The following is an 18,249-nucleotide window of genomic DNA, read 5'->3' on the forward strand; positions in this document are numbered from 1 at the left end:
ATAAGAGAATGAGTCAAAGGTGACGTTAAGATTGTCATCTTGAACAACTGGAAAGATGGAGTTGCCATTCATTAATAAAAGTAATGTGTAAAGTGCTTAGCCTGCTATGTGGCACCTATTGGTGCTCCATAAAGGATGGTTTAGAATAAAAATAAAAGACTTTTCTTTTATCTGATACACTTCTGTCCATCTGCACAAACAAATAGAATATTTCACTAGAATAACTGGATAACAAATTATACATCTAGGTACATTGGAGTTCTAGTAAACTACTTCATCTGTTGGCCAGGAGATTCCCCTCCCCAACCGAAAATAGGACTTTTATTTTTCCATATGACAATAAAACAGAAACGGCAAGCATATCAATAGTAATAAAGCTTTTTAAAAATCAAAGAAGAGGGTGGCTCAGTGGGTCAAGGCCTCTGCCTTCGGCTCAGGTCATGATCCCAGGGTTCTGGGATCAAGCCCCGCATCGGGTTCTCTGCTCGGCGGGGAGCCTGCTTCCTCCTCTCTCTCTCTGCCTGCTTCTCTGCCTACTTGTGATCTCTGTCAAATAAATAAATAAAATCTTAAAAAACAATCAAAGAAGAAGCTTACTCTGTTAAAGTTTCATTTTATGAGTAACATATACATGTGACTATGCCCATTTTTTTTCTCTTTCAGGATGCTGCCTTATGGCTGCTTAGCGACAGGAGATCGCTCTGGCCTCATTGAAGTTGTGAGCACCTCTGAAACAATTGCTGACATTCAGCTGAACAGTAGCAATGTGGCTGCTGCAGCAGCCTTCAACAAAGATGCCCTTCTGAACTGGCTTAAAGAATACAATTCTGGGTTAGTTTGTTTATCATTCTTCTGAACAAATAGCCGAACAAATAGCCAAACAAATAACTGTTCTTTCAAGTAGAATCATCTGTCCTAGAGGAAATGTTAGTGTTATTTATTGCTTTATTTCAGGTTAGATCAGAATGACAAATAGGCCTTCCTAAAGGCTCACAGATGGTTAGCATTAAATTCTGCTTCATCTAGATCAAATTTCAGAGCCTTGTAGTAGTTATAATCTAATAATTTATTTATTATTTTAAATTTTAAAATAATTTTTTGAATTTGTCAGCTTCTGTAATTATATGAATGTATAAACTTATTAGTAAGTTTTCAGTAGATTTTTACAGTAGAAGTAAGTGAGTTTGTAGACTGTGATTGCTCCAAATTTAAAAAAAAAACAGGGCTGGGAATTGTGTTATTATTGGTTACTCTGTTGGACATAGTATCATGGACATTTCACATTGAATTCCTTGTGAAATTCACAAGGAATTTCACATTGAGGGGAAACACTGCAGGTATTTTTGGCTAAAGACTTAAAAGTCAGATTTATATTTTATTCATTGGCAAAACCAAAGGACTTGAATGTAAGGATTAGTTTTCAAATTTTGATCTTAAGACCTTGTCTGTAAAGGGTCTGTATTATTAACTTCTAATTTAAGTTAGTGCTTTAAAGTGTTGTAACTATAATACTTAACTCTTAAATATGGAATTAAATTATTCTTACCTAGGGTTAGGTCAAAACTGACCAAAAAATGTCCTATAGTCCAGCATCAGCCAGCAAAGCAGACAGTCTCCTCTTGTTATGTATTTGAGCTTACTCCCAACCCCAGTGAATCTCAGTCCCCAGGACATAGCAGTTTGAATGGCTGAGGTCCAGTTATCTGAAGTCTTGGAGACTTCCTGCTGACTCCTTTCTGCTCCGCTCCTGCAGTGTTCACCCTCCCTCTCTTGGCTGATCCAGAATGTTCTGCTCATAGCAGCTCCATATTGCCTTTGTATTCACTGCAGCTCATGGCAGCTCCGTGTTGCCTTTCTACTCACAATTAAAAAGGAAGCAAGTGTGAATTGGATCTCATCCTGTACTTTTGGAGACTGAAAACCTTTGTTGATTCTATTATTTATTTTTTTCTCTTTTTTCAGGGATGACCTAGACCGAGCCATTGAGGAGTTTACCTTGTCCTGTGCCGGCTACTGTGTAGCTTCTTATGTCCTTGGGATTGGTGATAGACATAGTGACAACATTATGGTCAAAAAAACCGGCCAGGTGAGCTGCTCCCTAGATCTGCTAAGGGCCTCGGTGATGCTATTACTTATATACAGCACAATCTCTTGTGCAATCCAGGCAGGTTCTTTAGTGATTCTTGGAGTCATGTCTTCATGCTTTCCTTTTATTTCCCAAACCTTGTTTCATATACCACATCTGCTTCATATATTTGTTGGTTGTTTGCTTAAAGTAAGGTGATAAACACTTATCTACTGTTTGAAAAGTTATTGCAGTTATTTAAAATGACATTTCAATATAAGATTTGGGGAGAGGGGCACCTGGGTGGTGCAGTTAGTTGAGTGTCTGACTCTTGGTTTCACCTCAAGCCATAGTCTCAGGGTCATGGGATTGAGCCCCACTTCAGGTCCCGCACTCAGTGGGAAGTATGTTTGGGACTCTGTGTCCTTCTACCTCTCTCCCTCCACCCCAGACTCTGTGTGTGTGTGTCTCATTCAAATGAATAAATAAATCTAAAAAAGTTTTTAAAAATGATTTGGGGAAGAATTATTGAGGTGGTCCTAGGACACTAAGCCAAAAAAAGCTTTGTCAAGGAAAAAGATGGGCAAAAAAGGAAATATAGTTGTAGTAGACTGTTGCCACATGACTTAGCTTTGAAATGGATTTACATAGCCTGAACAGTATAAACACTGAGTATTGATTTAACCAGAAATTACGAGGCACAGTAGTGCCTCATTGTATAGTATTACATCCGCACAAAGTACTAAGTCTTTTTTTTTTTAAAGATTTTATTTATTTGTTTGACAGAGATCACAAGTAGGCTGAGAGGCAGGCAGAGAGAGAGAGAGAGGCAGAAGCAGGCTCTCCACTGAGCAGAGAGCCGGATGCGGGGCTCGATCCCAGGACCCTGGGATCATGACCTGAGCCGAAGGCAGAGGCTTTAACCCACTGAGCCACCCAGGCGCCCCACAAAGTACTAAGTCTTTACCATCCATAATTTGCTTCATTTTTAGAAAGTGGAGGAAAGGGGCACCTGGGTGGCTAAGTGGGTTAAGCCGCTGCCTTCGGCTAAGGTCATGATCTCGGGGTCCCCGGATGGAGTCCCGCATCGGGCTCTCTGCTCAGCAGGGAGCCTGCATCCCTCTCTCTCTCTCTCTCTGCCTGCCTCTCTGTCTACTTGTGATTTCTCTCTGTCAAATAAATAAATAAAAATCTTTAAAAAAAAAAAAAAAAAAAAGTGGAGGAAAAACCCCTGAAAGAGTGGCGAGAAGTTACCTCTAAATAGTAGCACTCAGGGTGTTGAGGGGGCTATAAGGCTTCTTTTTTATTTCCATAGTAGAAATATTGACCAAAATAGTTTGATATGTAGAACTATTTGACTTTTTAAAATCAGACATATTTATTATTTGGATGCATTTTTCTTTTTCTTTTTTTTCTTTTTTTCTTTCTTCCTTTTTTTTTTTTTTTTTTTTTTTAACTTGCACTTTTTAAGCATTTGTCTTTCCCACTGGGTAAATGCAGTTCAATAGCTGGTCTGGGTTATTACTGAGTATAAAAGATCTTTGAATGATAGAAACACTCTTCTCAAGTGACCCAGTAGCTTTTGAAAAGAGAAGAGGGCTCATGAACATTTTGTAATGTATGTAGTTATCAAATCAGTATGTTGTACACCTGAAACTAATGTAATACTGTGTTTCAACTATATGTCAATAAAAGGAGTGAAAAAAGGGCTCAGTTGAGGATCAGTGTGGTGTTGAGTCTAAGACTGCTGAAATATTGCCTTTCTCTTTGGAACTAAAGAAACAATAGAAATTAAGTGCCGTTTGTTTTCCAGCTCTTCCACATTGACTTTGGACATATTCTTGGAAATTTCAAGTCTAAATTTGGCATTAAAAGGGAACGGGTGCCTTTTATTCTTACCTATGATTTCATTCATGTGATTCAACAAGGAAAAACAGGAAACACAGAAAAGTTTGGCCGGTGAGTATTGTCCTCAGATAAACATATCTGACATTTTCTCATCTGACTAGCTAGACTAGCATTTTTTAGCTGAGATATATTTAGATCAGGTAAATATTCAGTCTGCTAACTGGGGGCTTTTGAGGAGTTTGCCTGTCAGATCCATGTTCTGGTTCAGAGAGGAGAAATAATATAGAAATTTGAAATAAGTTACTGTGTCTTATTCCATTAGTATTTATACCATTTTTTATCTGTCTTAGAAAATTCTCTGAAACTGTTAAGACATTTCATAATGAGATGTTGGGAGCGACAGGCACTTTGCACTCATTCTAAGGGAGCCAGGGTTCAGAACTTTATAATCTCTAATCTAGTCCTCACTACTTGTTTCTAAGCACATTACTTGTCTTCTTGTCTTGTTTCTTTGTCTTAAAATAGGGACAAAAATAATTAAGTTTTAGGGCTATTTTGGAATAGCTGGTGGCTCAGTCAAGCATCCAACTCTTAATTTTGGCTCAGATCTTGATCTCAGTTTCGTGGGATTAAGCCCCATTGTCAGGGATCCTTGCTCAGTGCGGAGTCTGCTCCTCTCCCTCCACCCCTTTCCAAGCTTGTTTTCTGTCTCTCTCTCTCAAATAAATAAATATTTTTAAAAAGAATTTAGAGCAATTATGATAATTAGAGTTAAGTAATGTGATGTGACCAACTTATACTATATGCTTGCCACGTGATTGCTATTATCATTTCTACTTCTGCCTCGAGTTTCTGCAGAATATACCTCTTGGGTGTTCATTTGTTTGTTTATTTGTTTTGGGGGTTTTTGTGGGGGCAAAATTAGGAAAATAGTATTGGATGGTCCTTTTTTTTTTTTAAGATTGATTTATTATTTGACAGAGAGAGAGACAGCTAAAGAGGGAACACAAGCAGGCGGGTGGGAGAGGGAGAAGCAGGCTTCCCACTAAGCAGGGAGCCCAATGCCGGGCTTGATCCCAGGACTCTGGGATCATGACCTGAGCCAAAGGCAGATGCTTAATTGACTGAGCCACCCGGGCGCCCCTTGAATAACTGTCTTTAAGAGGAGAGAGAGGAAAAATAAAAAAATTTAAAAAATAGAAAGAGGAGAGAGAGGGAAAGCAGTGCAAAAGTATTGATACTAATTGGGGGGAAATCAAATAAATTAGTCTCTGTTAGATTACAAATAGACTACAGTGGAATTTGGCTACAAATGTAGAATCTGCAAATATGTTCAGAAATCCTCATGGATTATAAATTACCACTTGTTTTAGAACTCGTTTTGGGGTCTCAATTAAAAAGCACACAGTAGGGGCGCCTGGGTGGCTCAATGGGTTAAGCCTCTGCCTTCGGCTCAGGTCATGATCTCAGGGTCCTGGGATCTTGCCCCGCATCGGGCTCTCTGCTCCGCAGGGAGTCTGCTTCCTCCTCTTTCTGCTTGCCTCTCTGTCTACTTGTGATCTTTGTCTGTTGAATAAATAAATAAAATCTAAAAAGAAAAAAAAGAAAGAAAGAAATACACAAGTCTACTTTAAAAAGAAAAAAAAGCACACAGTAAATGTTACGTAGTCTGTTATAAAATTTCAATTTAGTGTGTGTCATTTTAGACAGATTTATTAGTCTATGTAGATTTTATTCTTGAGACAATTTTCAGAGTTTTAAAAATCAGAAATGAACTGTTCAGTAGAAATTAAAGTCTAGATATGTCTCTCTTGCTTTCTTTTGTGAAATTTGCTTCCTTCTCTAATATCATGTTGTGATTTGTTGCATCAACTGAAGCTTCCGCCAGTGTTGTGAGGATGCATATCTGATTTTACGACGGCATGGGAATCTCTTCATCACTCTTTTTGCACTGATGTTGACTGCAGGGCTTCCTGAGCTTACATCAGTCAAGGATATACAGTATCTTAAGGTATGAACCCCTTTTCTTTGTATATGGGAGTTCATAGGCATGAAGCTCAGCTATACCTACCTGTTTCGTTCAGACGTTCAAAGGGAATAGAACAAAGCCATTTCTTGTTAGACTGCTTTTACCCAGCAGCTGAGTAATTGTCGTGCAGTAATCATAAAACGTCATCTTCAAAAACCCTTTGGCAGAGATTATATTATCACCCTACCTTGTGTCATTCTCTATCCTGCAAAAGGGATTTAAATAAGACCATGAGACACACAACTTAATGGTGCTAGGGAGGTATGACTTAGATTTTGACATTTGCATGTCACTATGGAAGATATATGAAATCAGATTTTTTTCCCTTTTATTTTTAGGACTCTCTTGCCTTAGGGAAGAGTGAAGAAGAAGCGCTCAAGCAGTTTAAGCAAAAATTTGATGAGGCACTCAGGGAAAGCTGGACTACTAAAGTGAACTGGATGGCCCACACAGTTCGGAAAGACTACAGATCTTAATGATCAGCCTTTGCTCCTAATGTATTTGTTGGTTTTGTTTAGTTTTCAGTTTGCACTTGCACTAAATTGAACACGACCCTGCCAGAGATGTTATAAAGGGAATGAAATCCTGGAACTCAGTTAAATTAAGAACAAGGCATCCCACAGAACCTAATCTGAACAATCCCCGATGACCACCCTCTGCTTCATTGAATGCTTCCAAGATTCATCATAAAAACTCCCAACATAATGGATAATCATTTCCTGCTGACTTTGCACGCCGAAGAATGCTACTAGAGATTGTTTTCTGTCTTATTCTTCTCCTCCTCCCCCCCCCTCCTCCTTCTCCTCCTCCTTCTTCTTCTTCTTCTTTTTAAGTATTTGGTACTTTTCCAGAAAGGTGTAAATACTTCTTTTTGTATTGTGACCAAGTGTTATCACTCAGCCAACTTATCCACACCTGGGGACTGGTAGTTGTTCTTACTTTCCAAATGAGGCTTAAAAGAAAGGTATCTTTCTTCCCTTTTTAAATTATATCATCTATAAATTATAACATAATTTGAAGTTATTGTTATTTTTCAAAAGAAACCTTTAAATCTTTAGAAAGAGTAACTCTTTTGTTGATATTTATCTACCATGACCGCATCATTCCTACCAGACTTGGTGAAAATCTGCTCATGAGGCAAATATAATATATATGCTGCATATATATTTATAAATTTCTAGTGGGAGTTCTATATAAAAAGACATATCTTTGTTTTTTTCTGTTTTTTAAAGTTTTACAAAAAGCAGAGCTTTTTCTTGTTACTTTTTTAGTTAACTGTATGAGATCCAGTTCTTCCAGTTGCTTCTGTAATGAGGCACATAGTAATTTCAGTTTTACATGGTATCTATGAAAGAGTTCACTTCATAGAGCATAATACTTGAGCAAATGCATCCAAGACAAAAAGCAAATGAAAAGAAACTATTTATAGAATCATCTCCAGATCTAAAATTCAGTATTTTAGTAAAATGCCAGCTGTTCTTACTGTATTTATTAAAACTTGTAATAATGTGATTTTTTCAAGGATATTAGTTCAAATTGAAATGGTTTCATGCCACATGGAATTCTTTAATTTATTTGTTGAGGTACCATACATTTAGGGTGCTAGATGGCAAATAATGTTAATATGTGCAATAAGAACTACTGGTTTGAATGTGTAAATGGATGCTCTTTCGGAGTACTGGCAATATCCAGCAAAACTACTGCTTTTTCTCCAAAGACTTTTGGGAGCTCTCAATCCTCAGTGACATGAGAAAGAGAACTGAGTATTTACCCTGTGACTGAGTTTTCTATAGGAATTTTATTAAAGATTGTTTAATTTTGTTGTTCTCCTTCATGTTCTCAGTCAAATAAATGGGTGAGCTGGTTTCAGCTGCTCTTGGGATGTGTGGGCTTTTTCTTTATGCACAGCACAGGCTTTTGGGTCTCGGCACTGGGACCCTAAGAGATCATCAAGTCAATAAACAAATCAATCTGAGAAGCAGACTGAGGCTCATGGTCTCTTTGACTTCTCTCTCTCTACTTCTCAGCCCAGTAGGCAGTGTGGGAGGCCTCTTGGACTTTGGTGGGAGGCTGAGGCTTATCAGGTTTTCATATCTTGGCAAGGCACCCTGAGGTTGGGGAGAATGCCCTTTCAGTGACTCAGTACCCAAGCCAAGGCCAGACTATAGCCACTTTGTAGCTCTCTTCCATGAGGCAGATGGTCAGAGCAAGTCATAGTTTCTTAGAAATGTCAGCTAAGGATAGAGACTGACCTCTGAACTGACTATTCCAAGAGCTGGCCCAGACTCAGAATTCCAGGAATAACACTGTGGAAGGATAGATTTGTTCAAGGATCTTTGTCCGGTAGCAGTCTACCTTTATATGCACTACGTCTTGCAGGTCAGGGGTTTGGAGACTGCTGAACATTGCCAGCTACAAGTGGGCACTACTGTTTGAGGAATCTCCTCAGCCATAGGGAGCCTTGGTAAATATATGCCAAATCAATGAATGTGAATGTCAAGAGTAAGAAAGGGAAATGAGGGGCACCTCGGTGGCTCAGTAGGTTAAAGCCTTTGCCTTCGGCTCAGGTCATGATCCCAGGGTCCTGGGATTGCGCCCTGCATCGGGCTCTCTGCTCAGCGGAGAGCCTGCTTCCTTTCCTCTCTCTTTCTCTGCCAGCCTCTCTGCCTGCTTGTGATCTCTGTCTGTCAAATAAATAAATAAAATCTTAAAAAAAAAAAAAAAAAAGAAAATAACAGGACATCATTTTGAAAAAAAGAAAGAAAAGAAAAGAAAGGGAAATGAACCTCCCTGGACAGTGCTGGGCCTGAGCTCAGGATGGCTCTGGAGTCCTCTCTATCCTCTCTGCCATAAGTCCCTCAAAGATAACCAGTACTCTGTGACACAGTAGCCTTCTGTAGCTGCTGACCACTCCTTACAGGTGCTTCCCACATACTTACTGAGTTGCATATTTCTGATTCTCAGGGGCTCTGGCAGAGCCAGAGAAGAGGAGGTAGAAGGCAGAGGATACCAGCCTAGAGGTCTGGGCTGCAGGAGGAGCTTGTTGTTGGGGGCTGGTTATCTAGCACCTTGGTTGTTAAGTGCTCTCGTCAACAATAAATCTTAGCAGAAAACATTTGGCTCCTTGTCTTTTGGTCCTTTCCCAAGTTTATCAAAACAATGTTTTGGAAACCCTGTGCATTTCAATACTTGAGGGCAGCCTCTGTGTCTGCCTGGGTCTGGGAAGACAAAGGATGGGTATATTGAACAAGTAATTACCAAGTATTAACCTCACATATCTGTAGGCAGACCCTGGGCTGCAGAGACCAATATTTGCAATCCAGTTCTTTTCTGTGACCCTAGAGTAAGGTAATTTATTTCTCAGGGTCTGAGCTTCCTAGTATATAAAATGGGCCTGATAGTAACTGCCCTACTCATTTCTGTGTGTTGGGGAGATGCTAGGTTAAGATCTTCAATGAGAATCTAGGCTGAATCCCATAGGCTCATCAGCTCTTAGACTCATAGGCTGAGTCCCCTAATAGCCTAGACTGTTAGCACCAGACCACTCAGGTACCCTGCCTAGGACCAGACTAGGCTATTAACACCAGACCAGTCAGGTACCCTGTAATTCAGAGGTCACTTGTATGGAGAAGGTAAAAGACTAGTCCATGGGGTGGAGAGCAGAGAGCGACTATGCCATGTGACCCTGACTGGTGGGAATGGGCAGCTTTTAAAAAAGGAGGGGGCAAGTGCAAGGTTTTCTTAGAGCAGAGGGCTTCTGGGCTGAGTCTTCAAGGACAGGTAGAAGCTAGGTGAAGGGGTGATAGGTATGACTAAGCAGGAAGGTACAGCATATTACAAAGGCTTGGAGGGGAGGAAAAACAGGATCCATGGGCACTAATAGGCTCAACAGTTCTTTCTTTGCCTCTGCCTCTTCCCCTTTCTCCATTCCAGAATGCTGCACTTCTCAGGGATCCAGACAGGATCTAAACTTCAGTCATGTCATCCTGGAGCCTCTTCCTCTTTAACTGTCTGTTGGCAGTTTTATCCCCTTGTCTGATGATGGGAAAAGGGTCTGGCATTACTTTCTGAGCTATTCCTGCTCTAAAATATGTAACTAATGGATTTTTGGAACTCAGGGTTCCTTTCCACTTTTAGTAAAGCCCAGGTTCAGAAAAAGTCTGCCCTTTCAAACTCCAACTTTTTTTTTCTATTGTGAGAAATGGCACACAAAGTATACAAAACAAAGTATATAAATAGGCTTAGCAAATATGCTAGAGCAGACATCCAGAGAACCATCACATAGATCAAGAACATTACCAATAGTTACAAAGCCCTACCAGTTCCCCTTCCTGGTCAGGACTCCTTCCTCCCTGCCATCGTAATCACTGTCTCTTCTTTGATGGCAATCATCTTATTTCCTTACTTTACAGTTACACTGCCTACTTCTTGGATCAGGTTTCTTTTGCTCAACATTATGTCTTCAAGATTCAGCCATGCAATGGCATCATTCTTTATCATCACCACAAAATATTCCATCTTACGGGGTTCTTATAATTTAAATATCCTTTCTACTGTGGGAACACGTAGTTTCTAGTTGGAGGCTGAGACAAATAAATAATGCTGCTATGATGATTATAATTTATCTGCTGATTCACATATGTATGTATTTCTTTGGGTGTATATATTTAAGATTAAAATGAATTGGTCATAGGATTACGCATATCTTTATTTTGACTAAGTAATGCTAAAAGTAAGTGGTTGTGCCAACTCACTCTTCCTCCAGTACTTAATTCTTGTCACTCCATATTCTCACCACTACCCAGTTAACCAACATTTTACAAACTTTTTAGCCATTCTGATGTGTGAGGTGAAAAAATTGTATTCTCTGATTAGTAATGAGATTAAATTGCTTTTTCATATTTTTGTTTATTTCTGTTTTCTCCTTTGTGAAGTGCCTACTTAAGTCCTTTGTGCATTTATTTGGATACCTGCCATTTGTTTGTTTTTGTTTTTGTTTTTGTTTTTTGGTTCTGAGGAGGGTTTTATTTTGTTTTGTTTTTAGATTTTATTTATTTATTTGGCAGAGATCAAAAGTAGGCAGAGAGGCAGGCAGAGAGAGGAGGAAGCAGGCTCCCCACCGAGCAGAGAGCCCGATGCGGAACTTGATCCTAGGACCCTGAGATCATGAGGAGCCGAAGGCAGAGGCTTAACCCACTGAACCACCCAGGTGTCCCAGAGGGTTTTGTTTTTAATACTGCTTGGGCGCCTGGGTGGCTCAGTGGGTTAAGCCGCTGCCTTCGGCTCAGGTCACGATCTCAGGGTCCTGGGATCGAGTCCCGCATCGGGCTCTCTGCTCAGCAGGGAGCCTGCTTCCTCCTCTTTCTCTCTCTGCCTGCCTCTGCCTACTTGTGATCTCTCTCTGTCAAATAAATAAATAAAATCTTAAAAAAAAAAAAAAAAAATACTGCTTTTTGGTTTTTGTTAATGTGAAATTACGTATCAGTGTAGAAGCCTTTTGTCAGTCACATGTTGAAAATATCTTTTCCACTCAGTTTGTGAATTTCTCAGTCTCTTAATGTTTCTTCTCATAACACAGAATCTTAATTTTAATGTAAAATTTATCATTATTTTCCCTTGTTAATACCCCTTGTGTAGTACTTAAGATATTTTTCTGGATTATTCTCTAAAAGCTCTTAAAAAAAAAACCAAACCTATTCTGTTTAGGTCTATAATGTACCTGGAATTGCTTTTTATAAATAATGTGAAGTGTTTTTTCCTGTGTGGGCACCAAGTGTTTCTAGTATCTTTTATTAGGACCCTTTGACCACTGATAGATCCACCTTTGACATAAACCAGGTGTCCATGTACATAGGAGTCTGCTTCTGGACTCTAGAAGATATCCAGTAGATTTCACCTCCCTATTTTTTTAAGTTAATTTATCATATTCATATGTAGCATCTAAACAGTATATATTTAATCTGTATAACAACCTTACATACAGGTGCAAGTGTCCTTCCCCACTTTACAGATGAATACAGTGAGGCTTAGAGGTTAAATAATTTGTCCATAGTCACAAAGTAAAAGGAAGCATTCAGACTCAGGGACTCTTGTCTTAAGTGTTAATGCTCTTTCCTCACAATTACCAATGATGCCTCAATACACATTTCATAATCTGCTTGTTGAGATCCACGAAAAGAAACCTGAGGAAATTTTGAATGTAATTGCATTATAGATGGGGAAGTAAATTCACATTTTAAGAATATTGACTCTTCCAATCTGTGACAATGGTGTAACCTTCATTTAGGTCTTCATTTTAGGTCCTGTGCATATGATTTATAGGTTTTTTTTTTTTTTTAAGATTTTATTTATTTATTTGACAGAGATCACAAGTAGGCAGAGAGAGAAGGGGGAAGCAAGCTCCCCACTGAGCAGAGAGCCAGGACCCTGGAATCATGACCTGTGCCAAAGGCAGAGGCTTTAACCCACTGAGCCACCCAGGTGCCCCAATTTATAGTTTTCTATGTAGAGTCTTGTATATCTTTTGTTAGATTTCTGGGTGATTTTAAGTTTCATTGTTGCTGATCTATAGCAGTGGTTTTCCAAATACAGTCTCCTAAGTAGGATTATTAGCAGCATCTCCTGGGAACTGCTTAGAACTACAAATTTTAAGGACCTCCCCTCCCCTCTGCAAGACCTACTGAATCCGAACCACTAGAGATGGAATTCAGCAACCTATATTTTAGCAAAGCTTTAACAAGTTTTAGAGCAATTAATAGATAGATACACAGTTGATGTTTGCATTTAGCAGACATGCTAAACATGCTATTAATCCTATTTATAGAACTTATTTTGGTTTTACATGATCTACAAATACAGTTTTATTTCTTCCTTTCCATTCCCTTCAACATTTTGTTTCTTTTTTTTCTTTTTCTTTCTTTTTTTTTTTTTTTTTTTTTTTTACCTTTGGCTTGCTCAGGAATTGCAATACAATGTTGAAGAGAAGCAATACTAAATCTTTTATTGATCTCAAAGGGAAAGTTTTCAATATTAAGTATGGTGTGTGCTCTGGAATCTGAATCTTTTACCAATTAAGAAAGCATACTTCAATTCTCAAGGGATTTTTTTTTTTTTAATCATGAAAGGTTGCTGAGTTTATCAAATTATTTTTCTGCATTTTACAAAGGTTTTCCTCCTTTGGTAGGTTATATGGATTAATGTTCAACTTTTTTTTTTTTTCTTAAGATTTTACTTATTCATTTGACAGACAGAGATCACAAGTAGGCAGAGAGGCAGGCAGAGAGAGAGAGGAGGAAGCAGGTTTTCCGCGGAGCAGACAGCCCGATGTGGGGCTCGATCCCAGGACACCGGGATCCCGACCGAGCCGAAGTCAGAGGCTTCAACCCACTGAGCCACCCAGGCGCCCCAATTAATGTTCAAATTTTAAGCCAATGTTTACATTCCTGGAATGAGCCCAACTTGATTGTGATGTATTTTTTTAAATATACTGAAAGATTAGATTTGCCAATATTTCATTTGGGATTTTCGCATCTATTTTTATCAGTGGGATTTGCCCATATATTTCTTTCTTTTCTTTTAAGATTTTATTTATTTATTTGACAGAGAGAGAGAGAGAGGGAATACAAGCAGGGAGAATGGGAGAGGGAGAAGTCGGTTTCCCGCTGAACAGGGAGCCTGATTTGGGTCTCAATCCCAGAACTCTGGAATCATGACTTGAGCCGAGGGCAGATGCTTAATGACTGAGCCATCCAGGTGCACCAAGCTCATAAATTTCTTTTAAGATCTGTGTTAGGTTTTGTTAACCAAGATTTTGTGACTTTTTAACACAGGTAAGATTGGTATTATCTTATTTTAAAATCTGATGGAATTTTGCCAATGACCTTATATCTGATGTTTTCTTGGAGGTATGAATTTCATTAATAGCTAGAGGAATATTCACATGTTTATCTTATTGTGCCCATTTTATTTTTTTTTTTTTATTTTTTTTTTTTAAAGATTTTATTTATTTATTTGACAGAGAGAGATCACAAGTAGGCAGAGAGGCAGGCAGAGAGAGAGAGGAGGAAGCAGGCTCCCTGCTGAGCAGAGAGCCCGATGCGGGACTCGATCCCAGGACCCTGAGATCATGACCTGAGCTGAAGGCAGTGGCTTAATCCACTGAGCCACCCAGGCGCCCTGTGCCCATTTTAAAGAGTTGTGATTTCTAGGAATTTGTTCATCTACATTTTAAATTTTATTACTATACAGCAATTGATGTGTTAAGAGTTTATTAATGTTGCAGGATTAATACTGATGTCTTCTTTTCATTCTTGTCATTGGCTAGTGCTTTCTCTGTTTTCTTAATTAGTCTCACTAGAGGTTTTTCAGTTATAGTCGTCTTTAGAAAGAATTAGTTTTTTGGCTTTTTTGATTCTCTAATGTATGTTTGTTTTTGACATTCCTTTCATCCCTATTATTTCCTTCCTTCTGCTTTATTTGGTCTTACTTTACCCTCTCCAGTTTTGTAAGATGGTTGCTTGACCAATCGATTTTAGCCTTTATAATAAATCTTTATCTGCATCCCTTAAGTTTCAAGATGAAGTCTTTTCATCACCATTCCATAAAAAGTATGTTCTAATCTCCATTTTTCTTTCTGTGACTTGCTGATTATTTAGAAATACATTTCCAAATACATATGAATTTTCTCATTACAATTTTGTTGATTTTTAGATTGATTGCTTAGCATTCAGAGAACATATCTATATGATTTCAAATCTTTTAAATTTGTGAAGCTTTTTTAAATTTTAAAAACCAAAAAAAGAATTTTTAATGGAGAAAAACCCAGAAAACACCAAATATCCTTCATAAGTAGATTGAACAAATTTGTGAAGCTTGTTTTTATGACTCAGTATGGTCAACTATTGTAAATGTTCAGTGTACATGTGAAAAAATCCATGTGCTATGGTTGTTAAGTGTTCTACATATGTTCATTAGATCAGTTCTGTTGTCTGTATATCTTTATTGAGTTTTTTGTTGCCTAGTATTTATGAGAGATAAGTTAAAATATTCCATTATGATTTTGGATTTGCTTTTCTAGTTATGTCAACTTTTATAGTCTGAGGCAATATTATTAGGCGCTTACAAATTTAGAGTTGATTTATATCCCTGGTGAATCGAATCATTTAAAAAATTGTTTTAAAGTCTTCCGTGTGTTTCTGGCAATACTTTTTGCTTTGATGTCCACTTTAATTGATATTAATATAGTTATGCCAGCTTTCATTTGGTTAGTGGTTGTATGGTATGTTTTTTCCTTTAAATCTTTTATAAACCTTATAAAGTTTCTCTTGTAAATAGCATGTAGTTTTTTTTTAATCTATTTTTTAATACTCCTTATCTGTTGATTTAAGTATTCACATTTACCTTTAATGTAATTGCCAATATACTTGGAGTTAAGTGAACCATCTTACTATGTAGTTTTATATTTTTCTAGCTTTTCTTTATGTGTTGCTTTTTCCATGATTTTCTTTCCAGTTTTAATGGAATTCTAAAATACTTTTTTTATTAATTTGGAAATCACACTCTTACAACTCTTTTATTGATATACTAGGTTACAACTTGCATACTAGAATAATCTTTGTTTAATGTTATTGGTACTTTCATCATCTTCCCAGACAATGCAAGTAAATCTTTTTACTTCTCTCCCAACTAGATGCTATTGTTGTTAAAATTGTTAATATTGTTAAAATTATATATCATTGTTAAATCCCACAAGAAAGTATTGTTTTATACAGCCCCTGTTCATTTAGCTGTACAGATGGACCCTGACTTAACAGTGGTTTGACTTAAAATTTTCCAACTTTACAACAGTGTGAAAGTAATACTCGTTCAGTAGAAACTGTACTTTGATTTTGAATTCTGCTCTTTTTTGGGCTAGTGATAATATAGTATGATACACTCTTGTGCTGCTGGGCAGTGGCAGCAAACCATAGCTCCCATTTCAGGCATGCCATCATGGGGGTAAACAACTGAAAAACTTAAAACCATCATTCTGTACCTATAAAATCATCTTGTTTCTTACTTTCAGTATAGTACTGAATAAATTACATGAGACATTGAACACTTTATTATAAAATAAGCTTTGTGGGGCTCCTGAGTGGCTCAGCTATTAATCATCTGCCTTCAGCTTGGGTCATGATCCCAGGCTCCTGGGATCAAGCCCTGCATCTGGCTTCCTGCTCAGTGGGAATCCTGCTTCTCCCTCTCCCAGTCATCCTGCTTGTGTTCCCTCTCTTGCTGTCTCTCTCTCTCTCTCTCTGTCAAATAAATAGATAAAATCTTTTTAAAAAAATAAATAAAATAGGCTTTGTGTTAGATGATTTTGCCCAGCTTGAAGCTAAAGTAAGTGTTCTGAGCATGTTGAAGGTAGGCTAAACTATGATGTTCAGTCAGTTTTAAATGCATTTTTGGCTTTCCAAATTACAGTGGGTTTATTGGGACATAAGTCATAAGTCAAGGAAGATCTATACATACATTTTTACCATTCTCATTGCTTTTCTTTTCTTTTTTTTTTTTAAGATTTTATTTATTTATTTGATAGAGATCACAAGTAGGCAGAGCAGCAGGTAGAGAGAGAGGGAGAAGCAGACTCCCTGCTGAGCAGAGAGCCCGATGTGGGGCTTCATCCCAGGACCCCGGGATCATGACCTGAGCTGAAGGCAGAGGCTTTAACCCACTGAGCCACCCAGGCGCCCCATTCTCATTGCTTTTCATCCTTTTTCTTACATTTTCAAGTTTTCATCTAGGATCCTTTTTTTCTTAGACCAAAGAAAACCCTTTCATATTTCTTTTACTTGTTCTACCCTTGATTAAGTTCATCAAACTTTTGTTTGCCTGATAATTAATAGTAGATTTGCTGGATATAAAAATTTAGGTTGGTATTTATTTTAGCACATTGAAGGGATTTTTCATTTCTTTTCTACTGAAAAGGTAACATTTTAGTGTGTATTTTTTTCTACTAACTACTCTTAAAGATTTTCTGTGTCTTTGGTTTTTAGCAGCTTTACTGTGATATCGCAGGGTGTTTTGTTTTGTTTGTTTTTTGTATTCTCCTGTTTGGTGTCTGCAAAACCTCTTGAATCTATAGCTTGTTATGTTTCATCATTTGGAAAATTATCTTCAAATCTGCTTCTGAATAATTCTCCTTTTGGAACTCCATTTATACTTACTTGACCTTTGACTGTGCAGTTGATATTTATTACTTTCTCCTCTATAATCTCTTTGTATTTTTCTTCTAGATATTTCCGTCTTTCCTGTTTTCCAGTTTAGTATTAGTATTTTTCTGATTTTGAGTTATAAATGTCAGTATATTTTTCAATTCTACAATTTCTATTTAGTTCTTTATAATTCTTTTTTTTTTCCTGTTGCCTTTGAAATTCTCAGAATTGTCTTTATTATTTTGAACATTTTAAACATAGTTATGTTTAAATGCTAGATGTTTATGTTATGTTTAGTTATGCTAGATGCAGAGCTTAACATAAACTGCAGCCCTTGTGGGTCTGTCTCTATTACTTCATTATTTTTGTTGACACCAATTCATGTTGTAGTGGCCATTTGTTTGTGTATTTATTTATGCTGCATGCTCACATCCATGGTAAGTCTAATTTCAAAACAAATAAACTATTATTATTTAAGTTATGCTCTTTGGGCCCCAAATGTGGGAATTTTGTTAGAATTCTCCAGCATTAGCATTCGTAGACCCCAAGTTATATCCCCCTAGCCCTGCTAAGCTATCAAAACTGCTGTTTAGTCTCTTTACCTCTTGTGGAATCAGTAAACATTCCCAGGGTTAAGTGGTTCCAAATGCATGGCTCACAACTTTGGGTTTCTGTTTTCTGCTACATCTTGGCACAGAAATTCATCACTGCCTTTTTAGCTCTCTGGTGCCTTCAAGAAGATATGTTTTATATTTTTATCTTTTTTTTTTAAGTTGTCATTAGCAAGAGAACTGTTAGCATTGCCTTTTCCAACTTTATTCTTAGCCCTACAAACTCTCCATTCACTTTAATGTGGCTTCTGCTTCAGTTCATTCACACTGATTTTGTTAATTTTGTCACAGACATCCTGGATGTTGCCAATCTAATGCACACTTTCCAGTTCTCATGTTCCTCACTTAAACAGCAATGTGACATAGTTAACTATTTATGTTTTGTAGTATTTTCTACATCTTAGGCTTTTCTACCATCTCAAAACACTCCTCATTCAATTTTACTAACAATTTCTCCTTTATCCAATTTTTTCTTTGTATACTTTTTAAAAATTTTTACATAAA

The 18,249-nt window shown here is 37.6% G+C and overlaps 1 protein-coding gene across 4 annotated transcripts in view; it reads left to right on the forward strand.

Moving 5' to 3' along the window:
- The window catches only part of PIK3CB (phosphatidylinositol-4,5-bisphosphate 3-kinase catalytic subunit beta), a 207,424-nt gene extending 199,501 nt beyond the window's left edge, over positions 1–7,923 (forward strand). For all 4 annotated transcript variants that reach the window (XM_004762402.3, XM_004762405.3, XM_004762404.3 and 1 more), the window contains 5 exons: positions 664–831; positions 1,963–2,086; positions 3,879–4,024; positions 5,792–5,924; positions 6,281–7,923. In XM_004762402.3, coding sequence (XP_004762459.1) covers positions 664–831; positions 1,963–2,086; positions 3,879–4,024; positions 5,792–5,924; positions 6,281–6,418 — 709 coding nt within the window. In that variant the 3' untranslated portion in view covers positions 6,419–7,923. The remainder of the gene's footprint in view (positions 1–663; positions 832–1,962; positions 2,087–3,878; positions 4,025–5,791; positions 5,925–6,280) is intronic.
- The last annotated feature ends 10,326 nt before the right edge of the window (positions 7,924–18,249 follow it).

The sequence above is a fragment of the Mustela putorius genome, unplaced genomic scaffold, assembly GCF_011764305.1.
Source record: "Mustela putorius furo isolate JIRA1106 unplaced genomic scaffold, ASM1176430v1.1 tig00003834_pilon_pilon_pilon, whole genome shotgun sequence".
Lineage (NCBI taxonomy): Eukaryota > Metazoa > Chordata > Mammalia > Carnivora > Mustelidae > Mustela > Mustela putorius.